The 25,824-nt window shown below is 43.3% G+C and overlaps 1 protein-coding gene and 1 long non-coding RNA gene across 2 annotated transcripts in view; one reads left to right on the top strand and one right to left on the bottom strand.

Moving 5' to 3' along the window:
- Nucleotides 1-25,824, top strand: part of morc3a (MORC family CW-type zinc finger 3a) — a 47,844-nt gene that overhangs the window by 18,337 nt on the left and 3,683 nt on the right. Inside the window, exons 8-17 of the mRNA XM_078409687.1 lie at nt 1,127-1,246; nt 1,353-1,450; nt 3,215-3,313; nt 4,453-4,581; nt 5,648-5,722; nt 5,985-6,036; nt 17,822-17,902; nt 21,208-21,356; nt 23,174-23,900; nt 25,497-25,621. Of these exons, the coding sequence (XP_078265813.1) occupies nt 1,127-1,246; nt 1,353-1,450; nt 3,215-3,313; nt 4,453-4,581; nt 5,648-5,722; nt 5,985-6,036; nt 17,822-17,902; nt 21,208-21,356; nt 23,174-23,900; nt 25,497-25,621 (1,655 nt within the window). The remainder of the gene's footprint in view (nt 1-1,126; nt 1,247-1,352; nt 1,451-3,214; nt 3,314-4,452; nt 4,582-5,647; nt 5,723-5,984; nt 6,037-17,821; nt 17,903-21,207; nt 21,357-23,173; nt 23,901-25,496; nt 25,622-25,824) is intronic.
- The window catches only part of LOC144598993 (uncharacterized), a 54,521-nt gene continuing 34,980 nt past the window's right edge, over nt 6,284-25,824 (bottom strand). Inside the window, exons 2-3 of the long non-coding RNA XR_013547939.1 lie at nt 15,349-15,562; nt 6,284-9,039 (exon numbers count right to left, since the gene is read on the bottom strand). This is a non-coding gene — a long non-coding RNA (uncharacterized LOC144598993). The remainder of the gene's footprint in view (nt 9,040-15,348; nt 15,563-25,824) is intronic.

Below are 25,824 nucleotides of genomic sequence, written 5' to 3'. Positions count from 1 at the left end.
GGCACTATCACTGACTCTCAATTTTTCCATCTCCTGCTGAGATACCCTCTTTCTGCAGTAAACATGGCTTCTCCCCTGATATTGAAGATGGAGCCATCACCTGTGTCTCCTCTGTCCCATATAACTGCTCTTGTCCCATCACTCCCTCAGACGGAACAAAGATTGAATTCACTTTGTCCTCTCCATTTATTCCACCAGTCTCCGCATCCAATGCATTATTTTTTGACATTTCCGCTGCCTTCGACAGGATCCCACCACCAGTCACATCTTCCCATCCCCACCCTTTTCTACTTTCCACAGACCATTCCCTCCTCAACTCCTTGATTCACTCGTCCCTTCCCACACATCCTGTTTCCTCCCCGCACCCCAGATACATTCCCCTGCAATTGCATGAAATCAGGAAAGTGTCCCTACACTTTCTCTCCTGCTACCATCCAGGGAACTCTTCAGCCCTTCCAGACTCAAGTTTGCCTCTTCCAACTTTATCTATTGCATTCAGTGCTCCTAACGTGGCATCCATCACATCGGAAAGACCAAGCGTTGACCAGGAGACCATTTTGCCGAACACTTGCATATCGTCTGCCAACATCTTAACCCCATCTTCCTATTCCCATACTGACCTTTCTTTCCTTAGCCCCTCATCATTGCCAGTGAGGCCATACAAAAACTGTAAGAACAGCACCTCATATTCCTCTTGGGCTGCTTACAACCCAATGGTTTGAACATTAAATTCTCCAGGTTGAATTAATAGCCTTGATAATCTCCTTTTCCCCGCCACAACCCCAACCCCCAAACTGGTGGGCAGACATTTCTCCCACCATCTCAAATGCAGAAGTTATGTAAATTGCAAGATGTTAAACACGCCTCCCTGTGTCTAGTTAATATATTAAATATGTATCCCTTTGCTCAGGTGGAAAGGGATTCCAGGAAGATGATAAGACTGGTCCCAGCAGAAGTATGTGTGCTGGTACAAATCAATATTCTGGGACGCTAATGTAATTTGAGCTAAAAAGGTAGACTTTGTTGTTAACTGACATGTTCAAAAGAGCAGGAAAACGATTGTTGACTATTTTTAATTTCCAATATAATTATGACTGGACTACAGTTTCCTTAATGCTCTTTGAAGAGGAGAAACGTAAAAATAACGTTTGGCTTCAATTGGAGAAACAAGGAACATTATGGGATAATGATGTATCACAAAAACCGTTTGATTAAACCCTATGAGAGAGTTGGCTGTCAGCTTCAAGTAAGTGTACTCAGAAATTAGAAGATCTATCATCGTTTGAAATTATTATTTACATTTGACATCCAAAATCAGAATGGTTAAATTCAATTGTCATTTTCTTTTTCAGGCAAATGACATGGGAGTGGGTGTCATTGGAGTTATTGAATGTGACTTTCTCAAGCCCACACATAATAAACAAGACTTTGATTATTCGGATGAATACAGGTGAAAATACATTTGTGTGTAAGCTACCTTTTCACAATGTGTAATATGCTTCATGGTGACTTAAAATCTAATATAGACACAAATGCTTGAGTAACTCAGCAGGTCAGGCAGCATCTCTGGAGAAAAGGATTGGATGGCGTTTCGCGGGCAGGTGGGACCAGCGTAACTGAGACAATTTGGCCAGTGTGGGGAAATTGGGCCAAAGGGCCTGTTTCCATGCAGTATTACTCTGATTCTATTTCTCAAACTTAAATGAAAGTCTTGTGCTTAGTAGTGATCAGGCATTCTAAGTTGACCATTAAATAGCACACTTTGTTTTAATATCATCCCATGAAGACCATTTGGCCACCTACATTGATCCCATTGGCTGGCAATTAGTATTTGTCCTTCAATGCCTTGCCGATGTAAGTGTATCTCTAAATGCCTCTTAAACACGGTTATTGGGCCTAATTTCATCACCATCTCTGGCAGCACATTACAGATATCAACCACTAACCGTGTTTTAAAGACAACTTACCCCGAAGGTCCCCTTTAAATCTATCTCACCGTAAAACTATATCCTTTTGATTTGGATGCCCCGTAGTTGAGTTTGTTTGTCTATGGCTGGCTCACAGTGTAATGCTGTACTGGTACTTTTCCTATTTTATATGTATTGGAAAGAACTGCAGATGCTGGTTTAAACCGAAGATAGACACAAAAAGCTGGAGTAACTCAGCGGAACAGGCAGCATTTCTGGAGAGAAGGAATGGGTAACGGAGAGAAGGAATGGGTAACGTTTCGGGTCAAGACCCTTCTGACGAGTTAGGGAAAAGGGAAAGGAGAGATATAGACAATGATGTAGAGAGATAAAGAACAGTGAATGAAAGTTATGCAAAAAAACTAATTATGACAAAGGAAACAGACCATTGTTAGAAGTTTGTTGGGTGAAAATGAGAAGCTGATGCGACTTCGGTGAGGGAGGGATAGAGAGAGAGAATGCCGGGGTTACTTGAAGTTAGAGAAATCAATATTCATACCGCTGGACTGTAAGCTGCCCAAGCGAAATATGAGATGCTGATCCTCCAATTTGCGTTTCGCTTCACTCTGACAATGGAGGAGACCTAGGCCAGAAAGGTCAGTGTGGGAATAGGGAGGAGTATTAAAGTGTTTAGCAACCGGGAGATCACATAGGTTCAGGCGGACTGAGCAAAGGTGTTCAGCGAAACGATCGCCTAGTGCACGTTTGGTCTCGCATAAGAGTTCACATCTTGAACAATGGATACAGTAGATGAGGTTGGAGGAGGTGCAAGTGAACCTTTGTCCAGGGACCCCAACAGTCTTTTCAGGTCAGGCAGAGTCCGGGGGGGGGGGGAGTATGGGGACAGGTGTTGCATCTTCTGCAGTTGCAGGGGAAGGTACTTGTGGAGGGGTTGGTTCGGGTGGGAAGGGATGATTTAACTAGGGAGTTGCGGATGGAATGGTCTCTGTGGAAGGCGGAAAGATGTGGAAATGGGAAGATGCCTAGGATGTCTATTTTATATTTATCTCATTCTGTTATCTCCTCCAGCAGAATTTTCAGTAAATTGTTGGCATAAGCCGGTATGTACCACAATATATTAATAGTTTTGGGCTATGCAGAGTGCACACCTAAGAAAAAATCCTGTTATTGACAATATATGTTTTCAGTGGCATCTTGTTATTATATACAACCTATATACAAACTATATACAGACTGGAACTTATTTCTTGGGAAGGAATGTTCACATTTTTATTCTTAACTAAAAGACTGACTGTTAAGGCTGTTGGTGTCAAACTGTCTGAATACTGGAATGAGAAAAAGGATAAACATCGTGACGCACGGAATGGTCCTGTTGAAGATTCCAAGTAAGTCCTTGCACTATTTGCACTAGTACTTGCTGCACGTCCTAACTCGGCTCTAAGCTGCAAGGTCATTTACTTCCAATGCAGTTCGATAGCTTTTTTTGTAATGAGTTTACGTATTGTTATTCTGTGGGGGGGGGGATATTGTGCTCTGGCCATTTTCTGCTCTTGGGGTGGCTGTGGCACTAGATTGACCATGTTGAATCTTTGACCTGCCAACTCCAAGTGCGAAGATCTGGTAAATGAGATGAAACACTTTTTTTTGCTATTCAGTATTTCAACACGGTGGCGCAGTGGTAGAGTTGCTGCCTTACAGCAGACCTCCCAACCCTTTCGAATTTGGCGGAAAGTTTCCGCTTTCTTATTTCAGTTCCACCATTCCGGTTTCGCCTCACATTTTTCCGCAAAACAGTCGGTAATTTCAATTTGTCAATTCGGCCACTCGATTATATGCCAGATGGTATAGGAGGGATCGAAATTACTGACTGTTTTCGGATGGTCAATATCGATCGATGCATTGTATTGCGATCCTTGTTAGCACGGTCACAGAAACACGCTGTGAAATCCTTCCATATGCTTAGTCGAATCGCATTTATCAACACGTGCGTCACCGTAGGGCCGTCGGTGATGACAATCGGGGATGTATAGCGCATTAACAGCTGCGGACGATCGAGTACGCATGCAGATCCATCTGCTGCTGAAAGGTTGCATTACGCGCCATTTTATGAATTTTGATGCAAAATTCTGAATTTTGGACATCAAAATTATGAATTTGGAAAATTAAATGTTGGGAGGTCTGCTACAGAGCCAGAGACCCGAGTGTGATCCTCACTGTGGGTGCCATCCGTATGGAGTTCATCCGTTTTCCCCATGACCACGTGGGTTTTCTCTGGGTGCTCCGGTTTCCTCCCACACTCCAAAGATGCACAGGTTATTCAGTTAATTGACTGGTAAAATTTCACATTGTCCCTAGTGTGTAGGATCGTGCAAGTGTACAGGGTGATCGCTGGTCAGCATGGACTCGTTGGGCCAAAGGGTCTGTTTCCGCACTGTCTCTAAACTAAAACTTTTAAAATTCATAATCTGATATTTTTTGCTAAACTTGTACACCATTTCATTTTTATTTATTTGTTTTTTTATAGGAAAGTCCCTGATCAAGTATGGGTTCAATGTGATGGCTGCTTGAAATGGCGAAAGCTTTTAGATGCGATAGACCAAGATTTGCTTCCTGATAAGTGGTTCTGCTGTATGAATCCAGACCTAAAATATAGGTAAGCAGACTGACTTTTTGGATTATCACCTGCATTTTTATCCTTTCACAGGTACATTGTAGTTCATTTGTATTGCACCTTTTGATCAACCACATCCTAAAAGTTAAGATGATCTCATCCACTGTATCTGCTGTACCAGGTACAGACTCCTAAATATTGGCAAGACCAAGTGCAGGCTCGGCAATTGTTCCGCTGAACACCTCTGCTCAGTCCACCTAAACCTACCTGATCACCCGGTAGCTAAACGCTTTAACTCCCCCTCCCATTCCCATACTGACCTTTCTGTCCTGGGCCTCCTCCACTGTCAGAGTATGAATATTGACTTCTCTAACTCCAAGAAATCCATGCTTTCCCTCTCTCTACATCCCTTCCCCCTTCCTAGTTCTCCGACCAGTCTGACTGTCCCCTGATTAAATTTTTATCTCTGTTTGCTTTGTCATCCCCTTCTAGCTAACAACGATCTATTCTCCATTTCCCTTGATCTAATCTCTTTTGAAGTCTCCTATTTACACCTTGCACTTCCTTATCTATGTGTCTCTTCCCTGACTCAGTCTTGATCTGAAACGTCACCCATTCCTTCTATCCAGAGATGTTGCCTGTCCCCGCTGTGTTGCTACAGCATTTTGTGTCTAACTTATTGTTTAGGAAGTGGTTTTGAAAATGATTACAACTAACCCCAAAGTTTTTGTGTATTCATAGTTCTTTAAATAATCTATAGAGTTAATTACGTGGATACATAGTTGCAAGTTGTCTAAAAAATGTTTACATTTGGTTTCTGAAGGGGAAACCATTTACACCTTCTGTGAAATCTTGGGTTCAAATCTTCATTCTCCAAGTACAAGAGATGAAAATGAAAATGTCAAATATTAGAAGTCTAAACTAAACGTAGATTGCATAAAACAGTCAGCATCCAAAATCAGTAGGTATGTCACTGCTTTGCATGAGTTCAGTCACTGTAACATCATAAAATGACAACTCTTCTTTCAGTTTCTGTGTATATTGTAATTTATCTTTATTCTTTCATTATTCTTTAATTTTCTTTTGTTACCTTTTTTTACATTGTTAGTAATTGCAGGGTCCCAGAGGAACCTGAAGATATTACTGATGATAGCCCCAGTTATCAGAAAACACGTAAAAAGCCGTAAGTCCCTCTCATTGATGAAAAATTAACGTAGACACAAGGAATTGCAGATGCTGGCTTTCAAAAAAACACAAAGTGCTGGAGTAACTCAGCGGGTCAGACATGGAAGATATGGATGGATGACGTTCCGAGTTGGGCCCCACCTTCTATCGAGATCCCGACCTGAAATGTTACCTATCCATGTCTCCAGAGATGCTGCCTGACCTGCTGAGTTATTGCAATTATTACCTAATGTCTATAAAAGTATTTCTGTGTATTCCAGAGTACAGAAAAAAAGCGGACAAACTCAACAATTTGTGGATCAAAGCCAGCAGGTCAGATAACCTATTGTACGAGTCTTATCAACTTCCAATCTAAATTTGTGCAAACTGCTGTTAAAGATGAATGTGAAATTGTTATTGTAGCTTCTTCCAGGTGTATGAAATTGTCTTCATTTTAACCGTTTCCATTTAATGTATCCACTTTATGTATGCAAGAGTGTGAGATGCAAATGTGAGTGCTCACAATCACGATGCTCGAGACAATCTAGAGAAACAAGTATTTTATTTGCAAGTCTGCAGAGTTGGGTGCCTTCCCTCTCAAGACACACCGAGGTCGGGAAAATCCCTTCTTTTTATTCACTTCACTTTACAATTGTCACACCTTAAATTCCTCCCCTCTGGACTCCTTCCAATCGGAGCACTGAGGTGCACAATCTAACGACACCGCCCCTGTTGCCTCCCACATCATACATCGCATGTGCATTTAAATGAGGCATCTTGTCATGCGGGGCGTTTTTGCAATATTAATTTATCTTATTAGGCAGGCGCAGTACAGAGTAGTTCATGCCCTCTCTCCTAGTTCTTTGGATATCTTGCCCTCTCTCCTCATGCTCTGGTTATCTTGCCCTCTCTCCTAGTTCTCTGGTTATCTTGTGCTCTCTCTGCTAGTTCTTTGGATATCTTGCCCTTATCCTTGGAATGTCACCATTTGTTCTTGCGGTTCTTATCTAGCAGATAATCTAGCACAGTCGGGTCAGCTATTTCTCATGGTCCTTAGTTTAAATCAATTATCCCTTTTTACCTCTCTCTCACAATCCACCCTTTTTCTTATGCCACGCTACTTTGATTTATACTATTTCCTCCTTTTCTAGTGCTAGCAGCAGAGTCTTTGCCTCTCTATATTCCTCCTGCTGGTCATACTGTATTCTACAGGCCATCATGGCGATGTCGTTCTTTGTCAGGGCTGTCTCTATCAATCGCTGAGACAACCCCCGTATGTAGGGAATGATACAACATCCGAATAGACACATCAACCCCATCACAACTACCACTGATGTTAGGGCTGATGTAAAGATGTGCTTCCATTTCCCAAACCAGGAGTCTAGAAACCCGGTCCAGGAGGTGTCTACTCCAGAGTTCTAGGCCAATTCGATAGACAGGGAGGTGAGACTTGCTAGGGCCCTTGACACGGACCCATCAGGAGCAGTGTTGTTGGGGATGTAGGTGCAACATTGTTCCCCAAACATCACACACACCCCCCCTTTCTCAGCCAGGAGCATGTCCAAGGCCATGCGATTTTGCCAGGCCATTAGGCTGGTAGCTGTCAGTTGTTCCGCTAATCCTTCAACCGCATCTCGAGTGTAATTTATAAAACGTTGTTGATTGTAGTATAGGTAGTTGATCCAGTCCACATTTTTATTAATTGTGGACCACCAGAAGAGTATGGACTCAAAGCCCGCAGCTATCTGGTTTTTGGCTTTGAATTCATCGGGTACCCCTCTTGGCACCCCTATTGCATCGATATAGATGTGTGTGTCAAATGATCCTCTCACCTCTCTCCTTTGTCGTCGGCCTCCTTCGTTGAGTTCGACCGCATGTTCTACTACTATGGTGAAGGGCATCATCAGTTGTGTAAGGGTACAGGTTCCTGTCCATGACCCTGGTAGCTGGGGCCACAGGGTATCCTCTCCGCACCACCACCAGACATCGGCTCTACTGACTATCTGCTTTCTCAGCCAGGAGCTACTGAACAGTGACCCCTGTTCCTCAGCTGTTATGTTATACGTCTGATTGCAGTTTAGCACCTCCCCCATTTCCTGTCCATCTGGGTTATATCTTGTATAGCACTCAAATCCCTCCTCCCCGAGGGGAATGGTGAATGGGGGAGGTCGAGGGTCTTCCCTTCAGCCCTTCGTGTTGTTGTTGCTAGCCGGGAATAGGTAATGGTAGCTCTGGCAGGTCTCATTCTTTGGTAGTATGGGATTCGTGAATAGTTGTAGTATACATGACATAGCCCCAGGTGTCCTATTCCAATTCAGGGGAAATGGTACTGGGACCAGCTGAGGCTTAGCTCCGGCGCAGGCGTAGCAATTGGTTTGTTGCATACTTCTGGCCGTGTACATCATCCAGGTAAGCCAGGTGTTGGTTCCCTTTCCCCCTGTTGGTATTCCCTCCCCATACAATTGCATTAATTCTATTTCTCCTGTTACTATCATTATATTTAAATCCTTAGGCTCATATTCCGTGGTGACATTGCTGACTACAGGTGGTGCTGGGGTAACCCAGGGATCCCTACTCTGACTGTCTTCTATCTGGAACATTCCCCCCTTATCCTCATATTTTACCATATATCCGTCCCGTTCTACCTTTATTTCAAACCTCAGGCATGCGTCCTTCCCTGTTTTATCTGCACATATCCAATACCTACCACTTTCCTTCATTGGAACCCTCTGTATGCTTACATGTACACGTCCTGGCAATCCCTCATTTGGGTTTTGATATACTCTCCACCTATCAGTTTGATAGGTGGGCTTATGCCACCCCTCTCTGGATGAAGTGAATACCTCGTGCCAATTTTTACAGGGATGGGTGCATACATACATCCTATGACCACACCACCATTTTCCTTCACATACATCAAATGGGATGGTGGTGGCCCTTCTATTCTGTGGTATAGTTATTTTTATACATGCTACATTACTCACAAGCTGGATAACCACCCAGCACCCGATCCACCAGCACGAAGTCTTCATTTTCCGTGCGGGGTCTTGGTGAATACCAAAGTCAATGGCTCCTTTCCTCCACGTACCGTCCACGGGCTGATATTGTCTGGTGGGGCCTCCACGGGACCCTTAAATCGACTTGCGTGTGTCCACCCTTTTTCTTTTGTTCGTACTGCTGTCTCAGTGGTTAATAACACAAGGTAGGGTCCAGTCCACCTAGGTTGCAACTTTTCTTCCTTCCACGTTTTTATTAGTACCCAGTCTCCAGCCTTGACTGAGTGAATCGGAAAATCCAGTGGCGGGCTCTGGGCCAGTAATCCTTTAGTTTTTAGTTCTGCAAGAGATTGGGACACTGCCAGTAAATAGTTCCTTAGAAACACGTCGTTCCCTGGTATTGTTGGGATCCCTTCTATCTTTCCTAAGTATGGGAGCCCGAATAACATTTCATATGGGGATACCCCTATGTCTTTCAGAGGTGCCGTTCGGATTCTTAACAAGGCTATCGGAAGGCACTTAGTCCAGGGGAGTCTCGTTTCCTCTACTAACTTGGTGATTTGGGTCTTCAAGGTGCCATTCATTCTTTCCACCTTTCCGGAACTCTGGGGATGCCATGGTGTATGCAATTTCCATTCAATTCCTAATGCTTCACATATCATTTTATGTGTTTTGGAGGCAAAATGGGTCCCTCTATCCGAGTCTATTGTTTCCACAATCCCATATCTGGGTATAATTTGCTCCAATAATACCTTGGCTACCGACTGTGAGGTGGCAGTTACTGTAGGGAATGCTTCTTCCCATCTAGTGAAATAATAATAATAATACATTACATTTATATAGCGCTTTTCATATACTCAAAGACGCTTTACAGGGATTTAGAGAACATAGGGAAGTGAATAAATAGATAAATAAGTAAACGAACAGAGAAAGGAGACAGAAGGTGGGGTGACCTTCAGTGGTTGAAGGCAGTACTGAATAGGTGAGACTTCAGTGATGTTTTGAATGTGGTGAGTGTGGAGGAGTCTCTGACGGTTTGAGGTAGTGAGTTCCATAGGGTGGGAGCAGCGATGGAGAAAGCCCTGTCCCCCCAGGATCTGAGTTTGGTCCGGATGTGGGGGGATAGGAGATTGGCAGTAGCAGAGCGGAGGGTGCAGGTGGGAGTGTGCCTGTGGAGGAGGTCGGTCAGGTAGGATGGGGCCAGGTTATGGAGGGCTTTGTAGGTCATGAGGAGGATTTTGTACTGGATTCTCTGCGGGGTGGGGAGCCAGTGGAGTTTGTAAAGGACGGGGGTGATATGGTCACGGATCGGGGTGTGGGTGAGCAGACGGGCAGCGGAGTTTTGAATGTATTGAAGTTTACTGATGATTTTTGAGGGTGCGCCATAGAGGAGGCTGTTGCAGTAGTCCAGACGGGAGGTGATGAAGGCGTGGATGAGGGTTTCTGTAGCTGTGGAGGAGAGGCATGGACGGAGACGGGCAATGTTTTTGAGGTGGAAGAAGGCTGTCTTTGTGATGTGTTTGATGTGTTTGTCGAAGGAGAGGGTTTGATCAAAGATGATACCAAGATTCCGGATGTGAGGGGAGGTGGATATTGGGAGACCATCAATATTGAGGATGAAGTTTTGGGTGGATTTGGTGAGCGTTTTTGGACCAATGATGATGATTTCAGATTTGTTGCAGTTGAGTTTGAGGAAATTTGATTGAAGCCAAGATTTTATTTCAGTGATGCAGTTTGTCAGTGTTGAGTGTGTGGTGGTGGAGATTGACTTGGTGGAGATGAGGAGCAGGATATCATCGGCGAAGCAGTAGAAGTTGAGACCATGACGGCGGATTAATTGACCAAGGGGGAACAGGTAGAGGATGAAGAGGAGGGGGCCAAGGACTGAGCCTTGGGGGACACCTTGGGGGAGGGGAGCGGTGGGGGATTTACAGTTGTTAATGGAGATGAACTGGTGCCTGTCAGAGAGGTAAGATTTGAACTAGGATAGGGCTGTGCCGGTGATGTTAAAGGAGGTTTCAAGTCCGGTGAGGAGAATGGAGTGATTTATGGTGTCAAAGGCGGCGCTGAGGTCAAGTAGGATGAGGATGTTGAGGTTGCCAGCGTCGGAGGAGAGGAGAAGGTCATTTGTGATTTTGAGGAGCGCAGTTTCAGTACAGTGGTTGGAGCGGAATCCGGATTGGAAAGTTTCATACAGGTTATTGGTAGAGAGGTGGTATTTGAGTTGGGAAGCTACAGCACGTTCCAAAACTTTGGACAGAAAGGGTAGGTTGGAGATTGGTCTGAAGTTGTTTGGGGTGTCAGGGTTGAGGCCAGGTTTTTTCAGAATGGGGGTGACAGCAGCGATTTTGAGGGATGGCGGGACGATGCCAGTGGACAGGGAGGAGTTTATTGTTGCAGTGATAAGTGGAGAGAGAGCAGGAAGGCAGGCCTTGACAAAGCTGGAGGGGATGGGGTCCAGAGAGCAGGTGGCAGTTTTTATTCCTGTGAAGAGGTCAGAGAGGTCGGTGGTGGAGACTGGGGAGAACTGAGGCAGGGGTTGACAGGATAAGGGGGGGGAGGTGGTTTGAGGTGGAGCAGGTGTGTTGGTGGTTAAGGTGCTGTAGATGTTGTCTATTTTGCTTTGGAAGAATGAAAGGAAAGTGGTGCATTTGTCAACTGTGAATGATTGGGAGATGGTGTCCAGGGGGCTGAGGAGTTTGTTTATTGTACAGAAGAGTGTTTTTGGGTTTCCGGAGCCAGAGTGAATTATTTGAGAGTAGTAGGTGGAGTGGGCACGGGAGAGGGCATCTTTGTAGTGCTGCAGGTGGTCTTTGTAGGCTTGGGAGTGAATTGTGAGACCTGTTTTGTTGCGGAGTCTTTCAAGTTGGCGGGCATGAGTTTTCATCATGCGGAGTTCAGGGGTAAACCAGGGAGCAGAGTGGGTGAAGGAAACTGTTTTTGTTTTTATAGGTGCAAGCTGGTCGAGGCAGGAGGAGAGAGTGTGGTTGTAGTAGTCAGTGAGGTCAGAGGGGCTGTGGAGGTCAACGAAGAGAGAGGCGGACATTATTTCAGAGAGGGAAATAGTGGTCTACTACCACTAACAGGTATTTCCATCTCTGTATCCGGGGCAACTCGGTGAAGTCTATCTGTATTCTTTGGTAGGGCCTTATTGCCAATGGTTGTCCTCCTCCTGGGACTGCTCTCATGATTTTTTTGTTGATTCGCTGACATATTACACAACCCCCTATGACTTGTAGGGGGTACAAGTATACATCCCACGGCAAGCGTAGGTCCTGAGGAGGGTATCACAGAGGGCTTGGGTTCCCCAATGGCTTTGCCCGTGCAGCCTCCCTAATAACTCCCTTATAATTTCTTTGTTCAATAGCTGCTTTCCATCCGGTGTCCACCATTTCCCATTTGGGGTACGCCGGGCTCCCATTTCTCTCATGTGTTCCTGTTCTTTTTCACCAAAGATAGGTATCTTTTCCTCGGGTTCCCTTAAAGGTATCAGTGACATCATTTCTACCGTCTGATCTGTGGCTGCTCTCTTTGCCACCTCATCCGCTGCCCTATTTCCTTGGGCTTCCAGGGTGTTACCCTTCTGATGCCCTGCCACATGTGCTATGGCTACCCGTTCTGGTTTCTGCAAGGCCTCCAATGTCTGTCCTATCAATTGCTCATGCCCTAATTCTTTCCCCCCCCCGAGCTGTTATCTTTCCTCACTCTTTCCAGATCTTCCCAAAGGTGTGTACTACCCCAAAGGCGTATTTTGAGTCGGTATACACTGTTCCTTCCTTTCCCTCCAATAGTTCCTAAGCTCTCATTAATGCGTATAATTCACAAGATTGGGCTGACCAACTACCAGGCAGCCTGCCACTTTCAATTTCCTCCATAGTTTCCCCATTCACTATACCGTATCCACTATGTCTTTTTCCATCTATACATCTGGAGGACCCGTCTATAAACCATCGGCCTCCCTCGGCCAGAGGCTGTTCCTCCAGGTCTTTCTGACGGGTAGGATCGGAGTATTGTATGGGGACATACATGGTTCCAATACCCCGTCCTTCAATAAATTCTCAATGATTGGTTGTAAGCCTTTTCGTCCCTCGGTCGAAATGGGGTACTGTCTTACTCGTACTATGTCTGCACCGTCCTTTAATGCTATCTGTAGAGGGGGGTATTTGCAAACCTCCTCGGTTTCCTTCCTTGGCCCATACTTGGTCATTAATTCTTTGCTCGTCCTCCTTCCTTAGAGTATACAACTGGACCACTACCCTTCCCTCTACCGGTGCTGTGCCTATTCCCAATTGTATTTGTAAATCTCTGCCCATTAAATTTACGCCAGCCTTGGGTACTAAGATCAGGTCCTCTACCGCCTCCCGGTTTCCATACCTTACATTCACTCCTCCTATCTCGGGAGCTACCATCATAGTTCTCCCTACCCCGGTAATTTTTACTCTCCCTTGTCCTGCCTCCATACCTGTTGGTACTTTGGTCACACTTGATCGCTCCGCTCCTGAATCTACCATGAACACCGTATCTTCTCCTTGGGGTCCTATTTTTAAATTTACCAGGGGCTCCCTTCTATAGTCTCTCGACCCCAAGGACAGGAACCCCTGACCCCCCTATTCATTTTCCATCATGCTGTACGTGCGGGACTCCGCTACAAGCTCGGGGCACTCCCTTTTGAAGTGTCCTTCCTTATTACAAAAATAACATCTTGAAGGCCCTGTCCTCCAACCTTGTCCCGTACCCGTATTTCCCCGGACCCTGCCGTATCCTTCTCCATATCCTGTTGTGGTTCTATCTATATACTTTCCCACCTCATTCTTCTCTGGGCGTACCCCTGGCTTTCCTTTCTTTTTCTTTCCATATCTTTTTCCATCTCCCTTATCTCTATCTCTAAGCACTTTATGGATGCCTCTATTTCCCTTCTACACTCCCTTGTTCTTTCCCCATCACTTTCTAATTCTGCTTCATTCTCACAGTTTTGCCCTCTCTCTGATGCCTGCTGATTACATTCAAGATTCAAGATAGCTTTATTTGTCATCCAATATTGGACGGAATTCAGTCACCCACAGTCCAACAATAAAAGCATTAAATAGGCATTAAAATTACACAACCCCAAAAACCCCCAAAACATAGTCCAACAATAAAAGCATTAAATAGGCATTAAAATTACACAACCCCAAAAACACACAAAAAAAGAAACATCCATCAAAGAAACATCCATCACAGTGAGTCTGTGTTTCTGTGCCTGTGTTTCTGCGTTGCTGTCTCCCTCATACTCCTAATTTGCTGCCTGACGGGTCCCATAAATCTTTCTGTCCCTGAGGTCCCTGAGGTCCTGCAGCCTTTTGATGTCTGCTTCTAGTTCCCGTGCTTCTTGCTTCATCCTTTCCTTTTCTCGCTGCCCCCTTCTCTGTCTATATTCCTTTATGTCTTGCTCATCGTTCCAAGTTGTGACTTCTCCCTCTATCTCCACTATTCCCTTTTACCAAAGGGCACTGCTTTGTTCCGTCCTGGCCGGAATAGGGAGGGGGTTACCCAGGGTCCCATAGGCTGGGGTACAGAGTTGATTTTTTTTTCTCCTGAAGCTCCTGACTTTCATGCTGTTTTGGGGGTCTTTCGCCCTTGTTTGGGGTGGTATTCTTTTCCTGGTATGCTTTCCTCAGCCTTTCTCCTATTCTAAACAATTTAAGTACGTCTAGTTCTTTTTCCCCCTTTTTTTTTTTTACCCGGGTTTCTGATTTATCCTTAGACTTATAGTTCTTAATTAACACTCCCATTTCATCACACATATTTATATCAAAATATAAATATATCAACATTTATATCAAAATTTATATCATATTTATATCATTCCGTGGGCCATTTCGTAACCAATTGTTTCGTCCTTTTTTTTCCCATTTCTCAGAGTGTTTTTTTAAAATATCCTCTTTGGATACGGGGAACTTCCTACTTAGTAGTTCAACTGCAGTTATTTTATTCATTTAATATCCTCTTTGGATACGGGGAACTTCCTACTTAGTAGTTCAACTGCAGTTATTTTATTCATTGTATTCGTCTTATGTTAGTGCACTTGGTCAGTCAGTTTAAATGCAGTCCTTGTTCTCACTCCGTTCCGTCTCTATAGTCACTGTGCTACCTATTACGCTATTTCTATCTTCTACAGTTCTATATTCCTTTAATATTTATTCCGAGGCATCGGCAAGCCTGTGATTCCTGCGATTCTTTCAGGATTTATTCTTCGCTTTCCCCTTACAAGCATAACAACTTTCCTCCAGATTAGGGGAAGCTTTTGAATTAACAAACACATTTAGTGCCTGCCGTACTCAATCCTCATCGGAGCCCAGTCGTGGCCACCAGACTGAACTCCCTTTTATTGGTTCCTTTGGCCAATCAAAATAACAGAACTTAATAATTTTTGTCTTCTCCAATCCCTGGGTTTTCCCTGCCCCCAATGGCTCAGCATTCGCCCCAACGGACTATCAGGCGGAATGCGGGAGTTGGGCTTACCGCCCTTCCCCTCCCTTTTGGGCTTTCCGTTTTCACTGCCCATCCTCCCGATCGGAATTCCCCTCCGATCTTTTATCCTCCCGATCGGAAATCCCCTCCGATCTTAGCTGTAATCGCCCGAGTAGTACTTAATAGTCAGTTTTCTTACCCGGGTCCTGTGCACAAGAATCACTCGATTTAGCTCCTCGCGATTTCCTGCTCCTCCCACTTGTTTCTCGAGTCTCTGGTCCAGGTATCACTCGCTGAAACCGCTGACGGCAAGCAAGGAGTCTGAATCCGCTGAACTCAGCGGGGTGCACCGTCCCTTCTTCCGTATACTCCTGTCAGCCGGCCGGAGTGGCGATCCCGGACGAGCCCCCAAGCTGTGAGATGCAAATGTGAGTGCTCACATTAGATGCTCGAGACAATCTAGAGAAACAAGTATTTTATTTGCAAGTCTGCAGAGCTGGGTGCCTTCCCTCTCAAGACACACCGAGGTCGGGAAAATCCCTTCTTTTTATTCACTTCACTTTACAATTGTCACACCTTAAATTCCTCCCCTCTGGACTCCTTCCAATCGGAGCACTGAGGTGCACAATCTAACGACACCGCCCCTGTTGCCTCCCACATCATACATCGCATGTGCATTTAAATGAGGCATCTTGTCATGCGGGGCGTTTTTGCAATATTAATTTATCTTATTAGGCAGGCGCAGTACAGAGTAGTTCATGCCCTCTCTCCTAGTTCTTTGGATATCTTGCCCTCTCTCCTCGTGCTCTGGTTATCTTGCCCTCTCTCCTAGTTCTCTGGTTATCGTGCTCTCTCTGCTAGTTCTTTGGATATCTTGCCCTTATCCTTGGAATTTCACCATTTGTTCTTGCGGTTCTTATCTAGCCGAGCACAGTCGGGTCAGCTATTTCTCATGGTCCTTAGTTTAAATCAATTATCCCTTTTTACCTCTCTCTCACAAAGTGTTATTTGGGATGCCATGCAAATTGATGATACCTTGCACGTATATCCATATCCCTTTAGTCCTTGTGTATTCATGTGCCTATCTAAAAGCCACTATTGGCAGCTTGGTGCTTCCCCCACCACCCCTGGCAGTGGGTTCCAGGCACCTTCCACTCCTTGTGTATTGTCCCCCTCTCAACCAAAAGCTATGCCCTCAACAATTGGATATTTCCACCCTTGGAAAAATATTCTGTCTACCCCATCTATTCTTCTTATAATTTTATAAACTTCTGGCAGCCTCCATGCTCCAGAGGATACAATTCAAACTGTGCCAACGTCTACTTATAGCTGATTCCCTCAAAACTACTACTGCAGCCTCTCAAGTCTCCAGACCTTTTCTGTAATGGCGCAATAAGAACTACATACTAAGAACTCGAAATGTGGCATAACCAACATTTTATAAAGCTGCAACATGACTTGCTGACTCTTAAACACAGTGTCCCAACCGATGAAGGCGAGCATATCATGCTCTGCCTTTGCAACGCTTTGTACTTGCATTGTAACTTTCGGAAAGTAATAAATCTGGACCCCCTGATCCCTCTGTACATCAATGGTGTTAAAAGTCCTACCATTAACTTTCCCCCTACATTTGATCTCCCAAAGTGCAACATCTTATACTTAACGGGATTAAACTCTTATCTGCCATTTCTCCCCTTTCTCGATCCTTATCAATAACTAACCTTATCCATCAAAATCCTTTGACAGCCTTCTTCGCTGTCTGCAACTCCACCATTTTTTCCCCAACCCATCTGGGTTTTTGTCCAGTTCATTATATATATTTTTTAAATGACAAGCAACAGGGGTTCCAGCACTAATCTGTGCAGAACACCACAGATCACAAACCTTCAGTCAGAATAACACCCTTCCACCACTACCTTCTGTTGTCTATGGCTAAGCCAGTTCTGACTTCAAACTACCAAGTCATCATAGATCTCAGTCTTCTGGATCAGCCTACCACAGAGAAGCTTGTCACAGGCCCCTTTTTAAAATCCATGCAGACACCACCCCCTGCCCTATCTTCATCAATCTTGTTCATCGCATCCTCAAAAACAAAACCTCATCTAGTTTGTGAGACATGAACTGTGCTGCACAAAGCCATGGTGACTGTCCTGAATTAGACCATACTCTTTTTCAAATGCAAGTTAATCCTATCAATGAGAATTCTTACCTCTGACATGAGCCTCACTGGCCTAAAATTTCCTGAATTACCCATATTTCTAGTCCTCCAGAATTTCACTTGTAACTAGAGAGAATACAAAGATTTTTGTCAAAGGCCCAACAATCTCTCCTCTCTTGTTTCACCCAAAAACTTATGATAGATTCATCAGGCCCCAGGGACTTATCCGCTTTAATGCTCCTCAAGAGACCCAACACCACATTTTTGATCTCAAAATGCTCGAGCGCATTAATTTTTGATAATGTTTGCTGGAGTGTGGATTGTGACTATAATACACTTAACCATTTATTGATAATCTTGTTTCATTATTGAAAGTGGTCCTTAGGAAACCATACAGCCAATTAAAGGAAAGGCTATGAGCAGCAATGAACGAGACGAAACTAATCTAAGTAGAGACTTTAAATGGAACAAAATTATAAAGTTAATTATGTTATTATTGCTTTTCGATTCACAGCAAAACCTACAGAAAATGATTCAAAATTATGGTCGGGAAGCCAACGCTCTTCTAAAGGAACAGGAGAGATTAAATACAAGGGTATGGCCATTGAATATTTCATATATCTATATATATTACTAAAACTCTCATCTTGTTGTTCCCCCGTATGTTTGTTTGTCCCTTTTGTTGGTTTGTGCTGTTTTCATCCCGAAAAAAACGGTACACGATAGCGCAACAATTTTAGGCCCACCCAACTCACCATTCCCCCGCGGTCTCAATAAATACACTTTTGTTACTTTTTAAAAACAATTTACATCATAAACTTTAAGAAATGCGCTCCCCCCTCCCAGTGGGAGGACCAGCGCCCGTCCCGGCGTGCCCAGCGTCTGACCTTCTACCCGTGGTGCAGCGCGGCGGCAGAGGGTCCACTAGGGTCCAACAAGATGGCCTTCGCCGCCGACCGCTACAGGAGAGGTTTCGGGTCCACGGCTCGCTCTCCCCTTCCCTGTCCCCCCTCGCCCGCCCACGGCCCCGGGGGACACTCACCGCCCAGCAACGGGTCCACGGATCGGTAGGATTGCTGGGCCCACAGGAGAGGTTTGTGTCCAACGGTCGTTGCAACGCCTGCAGGAGAGATTTGGACCAACGGGTTCACGTCATAATGTATAAATTCATGCTTGGTTATAGCTGTATAGGCAGCTCTAGAAAATCTCCAGTGTACTTGGGTTTTTTTCTGTGTGATCCTGAATATTTCAGCATGTGCTATCTATATACTAAAACTCTCGTTTGTTATCTTGTTTGTGACAACTTCAGCCAAAACGGTACACGATAGCGCGACAATTTTAAGCCCACCTTACTCACCATTGTCACTTTAGTGATAACGCAAGTAGTTTTATTGAAATCGGTGTTATATTTTTTGTTATTCACATTTTAAAGTTTAAAAGGAGGGGAGGAGGGATGGGGAGAGGGGAGGAGGGGGTTGAGGAGAGAGGGGAGGAGGGAGGACAGGGGGCTGCATCACCAGGGGGCTGGTTTGGGCCCAACGGGTCCACTTGGTCTAGTTCATCCATAAAGATCTTTGCAGGCAGTTAGAATCGAGTCTTATTTCAGCAGAAAGTGGGGGTACTGATTTAATTTCTCCAGGGTCATGGAGAACCTTTGGTTGTATCCTGACTGCCAACTTTGGTAAGATCAACTAATTCCACACAAACTAGGCGCTAGTCTCTTGTTTTTTTGCCATAATCCTTAATGTTTTGGTTGCTGACTTCAACTTTCTATGTCGCTTGTCTTCAATGAATACAAAGATTACCACATCTTTTCCAATTAAATAGAAACATAGAAAATAGGGGCAGGCGGAGGCCATTCGGCCCTTCGAGCCAGCACCGCCATTCATTGTGATCATGGCTGATTGTCACCAATCAATACCCCGTGCCTGCCTTCTTCCCATATCCCTTGATTCCACTAGCCCCTAGAGCTCTATCTAACTCTCTCTTAAATCCATCCAGTGATTTGGCTTCCACTGCCCTCTGTGGCAGAGAATTTCACAAATTCACAACTCTCTGGTTGAAAAGGTTTTTTCTCACCTCAGTTTTAAATGTAATCAGATGAATAATCTGTAACTGGTTCCTGTCCAACAAGAGGAATGAACCACAGTTTAGTTTTTAGTTCAGTTTAGCGATTCAGCGTGGAAACAGCCCATCGAGTCCACGCTATCCGACACACACAAGGAGCAATTTACAATTTTACCGAAGCCAATTAACTTACATACCTGTATGTCTTTGGAGTGTGGGAGGAAACCGGAGCACCTGGAGAAAACCAATGCAGGTCAAGGGGAGAACGTACAAACTCCATGCAGACAGCACCCGTGGTCAGGATCGAACCCGGGTCTCTGGTGCTGTAAGGCAGTAGCTTTACCACTGTACCACTGTGCCGCCATAGGTGATAAACCTCTTAGCGACACGTTTATAAAATGCAAGAACACAATGTTGTCAAACAAATCTCCTTTCAGATTTATTGCAACATACCTTTAACATTAGTGGTTGTATTGTTGAACCAGCAGGAATTGTTAACCTAAGGATTTGGCACCAATATCAAATCAATTAAGAGAACTTTAATTGAATCTTTTCCTCGCTTTCACCTGTTGTGTGACTTTGGTTCCAAAATATTGGTGTGAAGTTCCACTTTATTCCGAATTAGACTAGACACCTTAAGAGTTATTGAGCATATCAAATGCAATTTCATTGTGCATTGGTCAAGAAACTTAATTTGGAGTTCTATTTCAAGAGTTGAAAAATTGGTGCCTTGTTTTTTCGAAGAGATTTGAGATAATTTACAAGATTATGAAGGGCAACGATTAAATGAATAGTAATAGGTTATTTCCTCGAATAATTAAATTGAGAGAAATGGGCACAAATGTAAATGAAAATAGTTTTATCTCCCTCAGTCTGCATCCCTTCCACCTGAGGCACAATTCACTAATTTTCTATCCCAGAGCTGAACAATTCGCTACTCTTTATCCTTTCTATCTTTTTGGCCTTTGTCCAACAATCTGCCTTCATTTAAAGAAAAACACTCACCTGTGTTCACCTTTAACCGACCATACTCTGTCCTGCTGCTACTCTTTTCCATCTTTCTTTTCCGCCCCCTCTTCAATCAGTCTGAAGGATGATCCCGACCCGGAACGTCACCTATCCATTTTCTCCGCAGATGCTGCCTGACCCTCCAGCTGAGTTACTCCAGCACTTTCCTTTTTTTTTGTAAACTAACATTTGCAGTTCCTTGTTTCTACTCAATAAAGAGCTTGCATTGTGTGAATGACCAGTTCCTATGCCATACTAAATTTGAATGATCTGCATTTTGTGCCTTTCTTTGGTAAACTAGCATCTGCACATCCTTGTTACTGGTGTCACAGTTTCTCAGATCAATATTGAATGGTCCTTGTATGTTTTAAGTCCTCAAGTCTGTTGTACTTGAACCAATAACCTGCTGGAGAAAATTAGTAGAATCCTTGACTTGTAAAAGACAGCTCATGGAGAAAACAGTTGTACTGGGTTTTTTTGGGTCAGTTGATCTATTTGTATGTTGTTAATTAACATGCGACTTATTACAATAGTTATCACATCGGCCTGTTAACATTCATATGCAAAGGATTGAACAGTGCCTTCCAATATTGTGACACCCTGTTTCACTTGGCCTATCATTACACTGAGGCTGGATTTGAAGACCTGCCAATTTCAAATGTGGCTAAATTTGAACATCTTCTCTTTAATGATAACATTGATATAAAAGTAATGTCTATATTTTTTAATTTAATAGATGTTAAGGCAGCAGTTATACTCTGATGTCAAATACTTGGATGATAGTGTTCTCATAATATATTTGTCTTTCCATTGCACAACTTTTAGCATCAATTGCCTGGGCAAAAGGATTCTCCGGAAACTGCTAAAGTATCTGATCTGGAAGGCACTTCATCTTCAGTCTCTCCTTTAAGTAGTCTTAAAATTATGGACGTCAAATCACTGTCATCTCCACAAACATCTACTGATGGTGAAAGGTTTGTCATATTTTGAATGCTGTTCATATCATAGGACATTTCATAGTTGTAGAGTAAAACCCAAGTACTGTTTTCAATGGCATTTTTCTGGTCCAGTCACATTTAACTCCCCTCATTAATGCGAACAGTCATACAAAATGGAAACAATACTTTCTCGTCCTTATCGACCTAGATGCCTAGGTCGATAATAGGTCCTTATCCCTCTAAACCGTTCTTATCCATAAACCTGTTCAAGTGTCTTTTAGATGTTGTTCCTGCCTCAACTCAGACCTCCCAACCCGTCCGAATTTGGCAGAAAGCTTCGGCTTTAGAAACATAGAAAATAGGTGCAGGAGTAGGCCATTCGGCCCTTTGAGCCTGCACCGCCATTCAATATGATCATGGCTGATCATCCAACTCAGTATCCCGTACCTGCCTTCTCTCCATACCCCCTGATCCCTTTAGCCATAAGGGCCACATCTAACTCCCTCTTAAATATAGCCAATGAACTGGCCTCAACTACCTTCTGTGGCAGAGAATTCCACAGATTCACCACTCTCTGTGTGAAAAAAAACTTTCTCATCTCGGTCCTAAAAGACTTCCCCCTTATCCTTAAACTGTGACCCCTTGTTCTGGACTTCCCCAACATCGGGAACAATCTTCCTGCATCTAGCCTGTCCAACCACTTAAGAATTTTGTAAGTTTCTATAAGATCCCCCCTCAATCTTCTAAATTCCAGCGAGTACAAGCCGAGTCTATCCAGTCTTTCTTCATATGAAAGTCCTGCCATCCCAGGAATCAATCTGGTGAACCTTCTCTGTACTCCCTCTATGGCAAGAATGTCTTTCCTCAGATTAGGAGACCAAAACTGTACGCAATAGGAGAGGGTGCTGCACCAATGCAGGAGAGGTTTGGGTCCACTTGGTCTAGTTACAATTAAAACACAAAGTACTTGTGTTGTAACACCAGGATAAGCGCTCAACCAACAAAACCAAGCCCAAAGCCAAAGTAAAGTCTAAACTGATTATACGAATTTATGCTAACTGTAGCAAACTGTACCTCGGTACCTGTGACAAGAAACTAAACTAAAAGTATCTCATAGCCTTTTGTCTTCTCTTCTCTGGCTTTTGTCCACCCATCTGCCAGTCAAATTGTCCCTCACCTCTCTTCACATCACTTGCCAGCCTTTATCCCGTCCCCACCTCCCTTCCAACTTTCTATACCCCACTACTACAATCAGTTTGAAGAAGGGTTCCGACCTGAAACAGTGCCTATCCATGTTCTCCAGAGAGGCTGCCTGACCCGCTGAGTTTCTCCGGCATTTTGTGTCCTTCAATTTGGAATTTTGCTTGACAGGAAATCGGTTTGAGGTTCTAATTGCACTTGCTGTTATGGTCAGTGAATAAAAGACACCAGTCATGAGAGCTCCAGAATGCTGTCCCTCATCTGTATATAATGTTTATCTTCCGGTAGTGCAATTCAATAAACCTTACCTAACAACGATCAATTTGCATATTTGATGATAGGCTGGGAACATCATTGAATTTAATTGAGGGCTCTGTATTAATATGAGTTATTCAGCAGAAATATGAAAAATAATGTTGAAACAGCACATAAGCACTCCAAGCAAAGAGAAAGGTTGGGATATTGTATAATTTGAGGATATGGTACAAACTAAGATTATATATTTTGCACATTTCAAAATGAATGCTTAAGGATTTAAAAATGAGAATTAAATGGGAATTGACTTGCTTTAGAGGCTTAATTGTTTACATCCGACAATTGTTTTCCACTTTGTCGCATATTCCTGTAATTATTGGTGTTAATTTTTTTTCTAGTACTAAACGAAAACTTAACTATGACAATGTAACGCCAAATCCGAAAAAACAAAAACCAAATTTGGACAGAGGGAGTGTGGGCATGTCATGCTTTATCAATAACAACTGCAATGGTAATGATTTGCCCCGGAGTTGTGAAGCAATATCTTCAACTACGCAAACAATGAGCTTTAAAGTTTCCGTCAAGGGAGAGGGAACGGCATCTCCAGATCAGAGCTTCTCTGGAGGTTCTACTGAAGAGAAAGCACAAGTTCACCTTCCCCCTAATGTCTCGCCTCCTTGCTCGTCAGAAAGCGTAGGCGAAAAGATAAAACTCCAGCAAAACTTGCTGAAATCCATGACCGAACAGAGGGACAGATTGAAGGCAAAAAATGAATTGTTAGAAAAGAAACTGGGAACGTCAAAAACGCTTCTTGAAATGCCTGGTAATCACATTAAAAAGGAGCTCTGCCACCAGTGGACCCAGTATGAGTTCATCGCGGGGGACGAGATTGAGTGCATGAAAGATTTCAACAAGTTGAGCAATTATCAAAAGACAGTCCAATACGAACTTGCACTGAAGGAAATGGAATTGTTAAAGCAACAGAGCCAGGCACTGGTAAATCCCAAGCAAGAACGTGCTGGTTGTAGCATAGAAAAAGAGGAAGACAAACGAGCCCAGCAGCTCGAGGACATGTCGCGGAAGTTAGATACCTGCAAATCCGAGCGGGATCAATTAAAGGATAAAGTAAGTAATTTAACTAAAAAGGATAATATTATTCTGTGTTACTGCTAACAGAAAACCTATGTGGAAAGTATTATGTTGTAAAATTGTCCAAAATTGAATAGTTTACTGAGGCATGTTAGTCTATTTTACCACTTGCTAATTTTGGAATGTGTAAAGAGTTTTACATGTGGACTGTCTGCACTAAGATAAAGTATATTTAATTATATTCGAAAATCTAAATTTTTGGAAATGACAGTTTCAGTGCAGTAATGCTGATTTAGTTTAGTTGTACCGAGGTACATTTAAAAGGTTTTTGTTTTGTTGTTGGATACACTGTGTATTTACACTAACACCTCAGTCAAACCTCGATTCAACGTTTAAAAATCCGTTAATCTTCAGTTTATTTATTTTCGCCTTTTTTAAATTCTCCCTTAAATGTCATTAATAAAACTTAACAGCTATATCTAATTCAGCTTTGCTGCCGTAATCAATAAAACTTGTGTAACCTCCCTCTTTGCAATTTGTACTGATATCTGTCTTGTCTTAATCCTGGGTTTACCACCTCCCTCTTATTACCGAAGCATCACTCAACAGATAAACAGAACATAAAGAAAGATTGCATTGTGTGATAGAACATCCATCTTTGAGGTGCAGAATTTGAAGACGGGCATCTCGCATTTTACGCCAGGGTTCTGTTCTTGAAAAGCAGCACGTAATCCAAAAACATGTAAATTAACTGCGTCGGATGTAAATTTGAGCATGTTATTCCAAAAAATAACGAGTGCGTAAATCAGGCTTTGGAGTTAAATGAACAAGTGCGTTAAACTAAAAACACATAAATCGTGTATCTGTACACCGTGGACAGCTCGATTGTAATAACGTGTAGTCTTTCCACCGCCTTGTTGGCACGCAACAAAAAGCTTTTCACTGTACCTCGGTGCATGTGACCATAAACGACATTCAAATAAAACGCAAGGTGCCCGTACGTGTCGAAATCAGATGGTGCATTCAGTTGAGTTTTTTTCTTTTGCAATCGATCCTGTGGACTTTTTTCCACCTTAACCACTGTCATGAAGTAAGAGTGTCTTTGGTCATGTAACGAATGCTATCATTATTGGGAAAACATATATTTTAATGTTAATGTCTGGTTTAGAACAAGTGGCTTTTAAGGAGTTGTTTGGAAAATAGGGAAGGTTTATTCTACAGAGTGTCAGAATTGTGAGTTTGGATATTGATGGTAGTTTTTTTGTTAGCGATTATACTGTAAATTCTTTAGCTAGATGCTGGTTGAGATGAGTAAATCGGTCTTCTTCCGACAACCTGGGAATTTATCTGCTGTCGGCCCATGCTATAATCTTATTTTAGCTGTGATGATGTCACAGTTGTCTATGCCGTATTTATGGTTGGAAAATTGGCTGTGCTGACCTCTCTTCTGATTTTCCAATCACTATTCTGGTTAAAAGAAAAAAGTTTCAGAAACGTTTGGGATTTCTCTTACTATCAGAAGCGAAGTTTCAAAGCATGGTCAGTAAATAGTGGCTACAAAAAAATATAGTGTGGCATTTGGAAATAACCTTTACAAAGGTGAGATTACCTTCTGGTTTTTTTTCCCCCAAGGTTGATCAACTGCAAAAAGAAAATGAGGCATTTCAGTTGAAATGTGCAAATCTTTCGAATGAAGTGAAATGTTTAAAGCAGGAAGTCACTGAAGCAAGGCCAAGCAACTCTTCAGCAAATACTAGGTAAACATTTGAATAGAGTGACCAATTTTTGTGTTTGAGGATCACACCAGATAGAATCTAACAATACCTTCTAATTGATATGTCATGGTTTAGTTTAGCTTTTAGTTTAGAGATGCAGCGAAGAAAAAGCCCTTCAGCCCATCGAGTCCTCGCCGAGCAGTGATTACTCATACACCATTTCTATCCTACACACTAGGGAGTAT

This window comes from Rhinoraja longicauda, chromosome 12, assembly GCF_053455715.1.
Source record: "Rhinoraja longicauda isolate Sanriku21f chromosome 12, sRhiLon1.1, whole genome shotgun sequence".
Classification (NCBI taxonomy): Eukaryota; Metazoa; Chordata; class Chondrichthyes; order Rajiformes; family Arhynchobatidae; genus Rhinoraja; species Rhinoraja longicauda.
The sequence above is the reverse complement of the archived record's forward strand: the minus strand, read 5'-3'. Positions and strand labels throughout refer to the sequence as shown.